Below are 7,797 nucleotides of genomic sequence, written 5' to 3' on the forward strand. Positions count from 1 at the left end.
CCGGGGCCGTTGGGGGCGGGGTGTGTGGCCTTATGACACATTTCCGGTGATGTCAGGGGGTGTGGCCTTATGACACACTTCCGGTGATGTCAGGGGGTGTGGCATATGCTAATGAGTTATGCTAATGAGTTCCCCTAGCTCTTTTTCTACGAAATGACCCCTGCTTGTGGCTAATAGCCACTGATGGACCTCTGCTCCATATGCTTATCTAATTCCCTTTTGAAGCCGTCCATGCTTGTAGCCGCCACCACTTCCTGTGGCTGTGAATTCCATGTGTTATTCACTCTTTGGGTGAAGAAGTACTTTATTTTATTCGTTCTATCCCGACCGCTCAGCAATTTCATGGAGTGCCCACGAGTTCTTGTATTGTGAGAAAGGGAGAAAAGTACCTCTTTCTCTACCTGCTCTTTCCCATGCATAATCTTATAAACCTCAATCATGTCACCCCTCAGTCGTCGTTTCTCCAAGCTAAAGAGCCCTAAGCGCTTTAACCTTTCCTCATAGGGAAAGTGTTCCAACCCTTTTATCATTTGAGTTGCCCTTTTCTGCACTTTTTCCAAAGCCATAACTGCTTTGGATTGACTGCTTACTGTTCAACAGCAGGCACTTCATAAAAGCCGGTGTTATATACTGCTTAAAGTTTCAGACTAGGATTTGGGAGACACCGATTTGAATCCCCATTCTTTCATGGTGCTCACTAGGTGTGGGCTAGTAACACACTCTCAGCCTAACCTACCTAAAAGGGTTGCTGTGGGGGGTAAAACAGAACGATATAGACTGCTTTGGGTCCCCATTGTGGAGAAAGGTCAGATATAAAAGAGGTAAATAAATAATAATGGGGAGCTGATAAAAAGGAAGTTGGCTGGTGGACAGGAAGGAGAAAAGGAAGTATGGAAATGTGAGATGACATGAAGGCTGTAAGGAAGAGGAAATAGTGTTGGGGGGAAGAATACTGGGGAAAGTGAAATATCTCCCTCAAATTCTTGTGCAAGGGATATACAATCATTTTTAAAAACTCAGTTTAATTTCAAATCCAGATTTGGGAAGGGGCTTTTCAATATCTTGAAATTTCAGGACTCTCCTTACTGGTTTGGGATATTTTTCAGATTTTTTTTTTGGGGGGGGGTCCTGAAAATCCAGGACCATTTTAGTCCCCTCCTGAGGGAGCAGTGAGGGAGGGAGGGAGGGAGACAGAGGAATCTGGTCAAGCCAAACAGCTGTTTGGGGAAGGTCTCCCTCCCTTTAAAAATCATTACTTTCTGTGGAAGGCCACATGAACCCTATAACATTTAAAGGGACTGGAGCCCACCCCCAATAAAAGTGGGACACCACGTGAGCTAGGCAAATAGGGGAGGGGAGAAGTGGTCATGAGAGGAGGAGTGTAAACCACAGCCATATGAGCTGGGCCATGAGAGGAGGAGCAGACGCTGTCCCTGGTGCCACAGAGAGGTGGACAAGGAGGAGGGTGTGTGAGTGTTTAGGAGTAGGAGATGCTGCTTTGCCTTCCTGCACTGCCAGCACTGCAAGTAGGTGAAGAAAAGGAGGTCACCACCATTCTTCCACCGCTGCGTGAGCAGAGATAGGAATGCAGCAAACGGATGGGTGGGGAACAGGAGCTGCCCCCTCAACTGCTGTGTGACCAGACAGTGGCACAGTGGGCAGGATGGTTGGCAAGTGGCTGAGCAAGGAAGCACATGCAAGGGGGGAGTGGGATCCCCCCTGCCAGTCTTGCAGTGAGTGAATGTGTATGTAAATTTATTGATATGTATCCTAGGTATTTTGGTTGGGGCAGTCTAATAGGTTTTTTTGTTTTGTTACACCACTGACATTAACACAAATAGTTCTCATCTGAGGTAAGCACATGTGTTTTCTTTGATATTGTACCATAGTATTTATAGAATTCAGCTTTCTCGTCATAAGAATGGCAAAACCAAGCTTTTAAACTTTGTTTCCAAAAATGGAACAGCGTGATCCTTTTAATCAGCAGTGCTTATTTAGCCATGACTGCACTGCATTCAGTGAGCTTTATTCATTTTCTTTGAGAACAGAAAAATGTTTTAAAAATGGTTATGCTTTTACTAAGCATAGTAGGGTGTATATTCACACTAGAAGGGGAATAGCACTGTGTTTTGTTTTTGTTTTGCAAGCTTGTTACACTATGTGTAGCAAGTTAGTTGAGGTTCTTTATCTACAAATGCTGATGTTCCACATAAACAATTTGTTTCAGCCTCTGCTTTATGGAATATAAATGCCAGGAAAAATCACTGTCATTCTCTTATCCATTGTGTCATTATTGAAACATTGTTACCAAATAGAAACAGTTAGATGGAACATTTGCATTCCTGTAGTTATATAAACAGAGGAAGTAAGGCACAATTTTTAAAAAGAATGTGCACAAGGGTGTGATGTATTTTCTTCTTTGACAGGACCCCAGATTCAATGCAGAAGTGGATCAGATCACAGGTTACAAGACGCAGAGCATTCTTTGTCTGCCAATAAAGAACCACAGGGAAGAGGTAAGCTGAAGTATCTGGCACTTTTTCTATATTAGCATTTCCAGGTCTGCTAATTCTCTAAACTGTTTTCATCTTTCATGCTCTCTCTGCTTATGTTTCCACAGATAACAATTTTGAGTGGTGCAGTAAACTATGCGAAACTGGTTTATAGCCAGTTTTCTTTTTGAGTTTTATAATTTTTTTAAATAGTCTGAGCCATTTTTGGCACTGTAGATGTATCTGCCATTTCCCCTCACATAAAATGCTAATTTAATTTAATGTATATATTAACATCATTTGTTCAATTGAATTTGTACAGAAATGAAGTTTTGTGTATTTTATGAGAAGTAGCATTTTTTTTAAAAAAAGATCACAAATAATGTTCACTTACCTTGAAAAATCAAGCATTCTCTGAAATGTATAACAATAAGGAGAGATGGGAGGAAACCTAGTAAAAAAATTAAATTGAAAAGTGGTGGACGAGAAAAGCCATAAAATTATAAAGCAGGAAACCTGTTTTAATCTCTGCCTTTGATATTTACTTATTAGAAAACAAATATTAGGACTCTTATATTTATTATGATTTCACATCTGATGATAATATAAGCCCAACTAGTAAATTTGAACTCCCATTCAAAGTATGCTTATCTCTCCTTATATATAACTAGGGAGGAAGGCCCATTGCGAAGGGCTATACAACGGGCGGCTAGCCCCCCTCCTCGCGCCCTGCCCCTCTCGGCCGTGACCGAGGTGGCAGCCGGTGTTAGCCTTCGCACGGCGCTGCCCCCCCCTCTGTCCTGACCCAGTTGGCTGCCAGGCTTAGGCTGCTGTCCGTTGTGCCGAGCCACTCGCGGCTCTCCTCCGCTCGGCTCGTCCCCAGCCACTCGGACCTGTCGGGTCTCCTCCGGCCGGCTCTCGGCCCCTTCCCCTGTCTGGCCCGACCCTGGCGGCTGCCGGTCGACTCGCACCTCTCCTCCGGGCGGCTCTCGCCCCCTTCCCCACTCGGGCCTGACCCAGGCGGCTGTCGGTCGACTCGCGCCTCTCCTCTGCCCGGCTCTTGCCCCCTTCCCCTCTCGGGCTCGACCCAGGCGGCTGCGGTTCGACTCGCGCCTCTCCTCTGCTCGGCTCTCGCCCCCTCCCCCTCTCCTCACCGATGCAGGCGGCTGCGGGTGTGAGCCTGCGGCTCGTCGTCCCCAGGCACTGGCGCATCTCGGCTCTCCTGCGAATCCTCCGCAGGCCATGGGAAACTGTGTGCACGGAGGGACTCAAACGACGTGGCCAATGGGACATGGCCAAGCTGTTGACGGGCAGGCGAGCCGTCCAAACACTGTAGGGGCGCATTGCGTGCAGTTTGCGTCTTACTGCTTTATAATATAGGGAGGATAGTGAAGTGGGGTGGCACTTTCTGAACATTCCACACACTCCCAAATCAGTTGGTTCCATGATGCCTATGCACTGGCTGTGTTGCCTGAGTCCCGCCTCCAACATTCTAAACAGTTTGCTGTTCCTCTCCCCCCCATAGCCCGTCAGAACAAAGAGGTTGTTTGCATATGTGGTCTGGTTGGCCTTTGCCTCTAACATTCTAAACAGTTTGCTGTTGCGAGTCATTGAATGTGTCCTGAGGTAAAATACATATCCCAATCTTCCCTTAAACAGTCACTGGAGTTGCCAGTCTCCCAGTGGGGCCTGGAGATCTCCCAGAAATCACCGTGTTTCCCAGCCACAGCACATCATTTCTGCTACAGAAAATTTCCCAGCTATTACAACTGATGTCCAGATGACCAAGATCAGTTCTCCTGGAGACAATAGCTGCTTTGGGCAATGGACTCTATGGCATTATACGCTGCTGAGATCCCTCCCCACCCCTTCCCTCCCCAGGTTCTACCCCTCAAATTTCCACATATTTCCCAACCCAGAGTTGGCAACCCTGTAACTGGCTACGGAACCATTTTCCAGACTCTTGGAAACCAAAAAACATGGCATAGGAGGAGGTGGTTTTCTACCTTAGCTGCCACTGCATAGCCCCAAATTAACATAAGCCAACCTCCAGGCGGCACCTGGAGAACTCCAGCTATTACAACTGATGTCCAGATGACCAAGATCAGTTCTCCTGGAGACAGTGGCTGCTTTGGGCAGTGGACTCTATGGCATTATACCTTGCTGAGGTCTCTCCCCATCCCTGCCCTCCCCAGGCTCTACCCCTCAATCTACAGGTATTTCCCAACCCAGAGTTGGAAACCCTGTAACTGGCTATGGAATCGCTTTCCAGACCCTTGGAGCCCAGAAGACATGGCATAGGAGGAGGTGGTTTTCTACCTTAGCTGCCACTGTATAACCCCAAATCAACATAAGTCAAGGGTGGAGGGAACCATACCTGTTACCATGAGGTTGTCCTCCCATACTACCCACTTGGGGCAGCAAAATTACTTGAGTCAGCCCTGCCTTATAGCTAACCAGAAGGCTGGCCTCCCTCTATTTTCCCCTTCCCTCTGCCGCCCTACCAGTCACAGCTGGGACACTCACCTGGAGCTTCCTTCTAGAGCTTGTTGTATTTCTTCTCACAATGGGCCTTACTCCTAGTATGGAACTAAGGGCAGAATGTGTTTTGTCTGTACCGTGAATGTTGCTTAACACATGGAAAAGAAATCTGAGAGACAGCTTTCACATCACTGGTGAGGAGCTGATGCATATCCGCCTCAGTTCTTATGGGCTGAAACTCAGCAGGGCTAATCGATGTATACAGAAAAGCTTCCCTGTGACCATAGGGGGCAATTGGAGCCCCAACCAGATGTGAGGTCCTAGCGTATCCTTTTTACATAATTTCCCCAGTCAAAATTCCAGGGAGTATATCTGTTGTGTGCAGTGTTCCCTCTAAGCTGAGTTAGTGTGAGCTAGCTCACAGTTTTTTAGCCTCTGGCTCACACATTTTTGTCTCAGCTCAGGAAGGATGGCTCCAGAACAACTAATTTATGCAGTAGTCAAATCACCTGCTCACAACTTTAATGCCGGTAGCTCACAAAATAGAATTTTTGCTCACAGGACTCTTCAGCTTAGAGGGAACATTGGTTGTGTGTGTCCCCCCACACCCAAATACTGAATCTGTGCTGAGTTCAAGCTGAGCAGAGCATGCTGAGGAGGGCATGTCCCAGGCCATGACTGCCACCACTACATACTAATGTCAGTGCACATAGGGTTTTAGCTATCTGTGGTTTTGATGTCATGATAAAAGCCTATCTGTACAGAGCTCAGAATGCCAGAATTGGCACATTTTCTAACACAAGGGTTGATTAACTCTTCAGTGCCTGTGGGTTTTATTATCCCTGTTACTAAACAGATTACCAGTATATACCTATGTGGTACAACCAAGGTGAGTGGAATTTTCAGTACTATTGTCTTATGCCATTGCTACCACATCCTGCCAGATGGAATCCCCTCACACACCCTTGGGTGAATCACATACAACTTCAGAGAGGCTCATGGTGTGATCTGCAATCAGTCCGCTGCAAGGAACAGAATAAAAGAGCTGAATTATACTTTGACCTATAGACCATGTTCTTTCATGGGCAAAACAGAGAGCTCATCACACATGAATTCTCTTTTTAAAAACATTTTATTAAAGTTTATCGATACATATCAGCAATAAACAAACTACACACTGAATCATGTATAGTCCGATAACAAAGCCAGTAATTCCAGCAAAGTATAATATATCAAAATTGTACAAAAATCCCTGTGTATACTGTACTAAGCATAATCTATCCTTAGCCAGGGATACTGTATGATCTTATATATCCAAAAAACAATAACAATAAATGCAATTAACATTACCCTATGGGAGAGAATTTAAGTAACCATGAACTATAAGCCAGGAGGCAGAAATAACTAACATGAGATTACAGGAGAGTCATAATATCATAGTATTGAGAATTAATCAAGTAACGTTCGGGAGAGAGATTGTCTGCTGTGTATTCCCAAAGTGGAAGCCATTTGTCTAATAGATTGGAGAAGCCTGAATGTGTCTCTGAGTGAGCTACAGAATCAGCTATATGGTCCATCAACAACATTTCTCACACCTTAACATACCAGTTGTCAGCAGAGGGTAGGGAAGACTTTTTCCAGTGAATTGCAATAAGCCAATGGGCTACTATAAGCCAAATCATAATCAACTCCTGCCTGATTTTAGGGATCTCTGGATTGTGCCATAAATCAATTACAATAAATTCAGGTTTTTTAGGGACCTGATATCATGTAATGAGCTTGATTTGAAAAAGGATATCTTTCCAGAATCTGTGAACAAATGTACAAGTCCACCAATAATGTATTAGTGTCCCTACCTCCCCACATACCTTCCAGCATCTGGGAGAATTCTGGGTGTTTATATGATGAAGCTAGAAAGGAGTTGTATACCACTGTGTTAATACCTTATATGCAAGAAGATGAATTTTAAAAGATTTAGAATGATACAAGAAGGGGGACCCACGATACTCGCGGGGGGGAGGGGCTTCCACACATGAGGCAGAGGAGGAAGCAGGAGGAGGAGGTAATCCCCCCCATCCTGCCGGTTCCTCCCCTGTATCCTCCCCCCCCGCTCGATCTCCCCCCCTTCCGAGCAAGTGCCGGAGACTCATCTTTCTTCCTTTCCGTCTCTTCCACCCCCCACCCCGCAATCCTCAGTGCATCTTGGATTGCTGCTCCGGGAACCCGCTGCTTTTGCCTTCTCGCGCCGCGCTTTGCTTTTCTCCTTCCGAACTCGAGGATTTTCTTGGGGGGGGGAGATCTTGCGCTCTCCTCACACACACACACACACCCATCCCCAGCCTCTCCCTTTGCTTAATTCTCTCACCACCACCCCCTTTCCCTCCGTGCTTTTAATGCTGGTGGAACAGTCTTGCCTTGCAACATGAAGGTCCTCAGCTGGGTCCGTCTCATCCTCAGCCAGTGGCTTTTGCAAAAGGTGAGGAGCCGGGGCATTTGGCTGGCATGGCGGGGCTGGGGGGCGAGGCTTGAAAAGGGTGGAAAGTTGGGGCCGGTGGAGACGACCGCCTGGTGCCGAAGCGAACTCCGATTGGGGCAGCCCGGAGAATACTGCCCGATCCGAAAGGACGGGAGGCGCGGGGGGGGCCTTGGCGGGAATCGTTTCCCAACTTCGACTCCGCGCCGGCTGGCGAGTGGTTGGAACGCAAAGCCCGCCAAGGCTCGACGTGTGTCTCCAAAGTTAGGGGGATGCGGGTTTCTGGGGCGGGGAGTCGCTGTTGGCGGGGGGGGGACAACTGGGTTTCTCCCTCCCCCCCTCTCCCCCCCC

The 7,797-nt window shown here is 47.0% G+C and overlaps 1 protein-coding gene across 1 annotated transcript in view; it reads left to right on the forward strand.

The window, feature by feature from the left end:
- PDE5A (phosphodiesterase 5A) overlaps positions 1-7,797 on the forward strand; it is a 94,080-nt gene that overhangs the window by 4,018 nt on the left and 82,265 nt on the right. Inside the window, exon 2 of the mRNA XM_015413111.1 lies at positions 2,427-2,516. Coding sequence (XP_015268597.1) covers positions 2,427-2,516 — 90 coding nt within the window. The remainder of the gene's footprint in view (positions 1-2,426; positions 2,517-7,797) is intronic.

Source organism: Gekko japonicus, unplaced genomic scaffold (assembly GCF_001447785.1).
Source record: "Gekko japonicus isolate JY-2015 unplaced genomic scaffold, Gekko_japonicus_V1.1 scaffold4014, whole genome shotgun sequence".
Classification (NCBI taxonomy): domain Eukaryota; kingdom Metazoa; phylum Chordata; class Lepidosauria; order Squamata; family Gekkonidae; genus Gekko; species Gekko japonicus.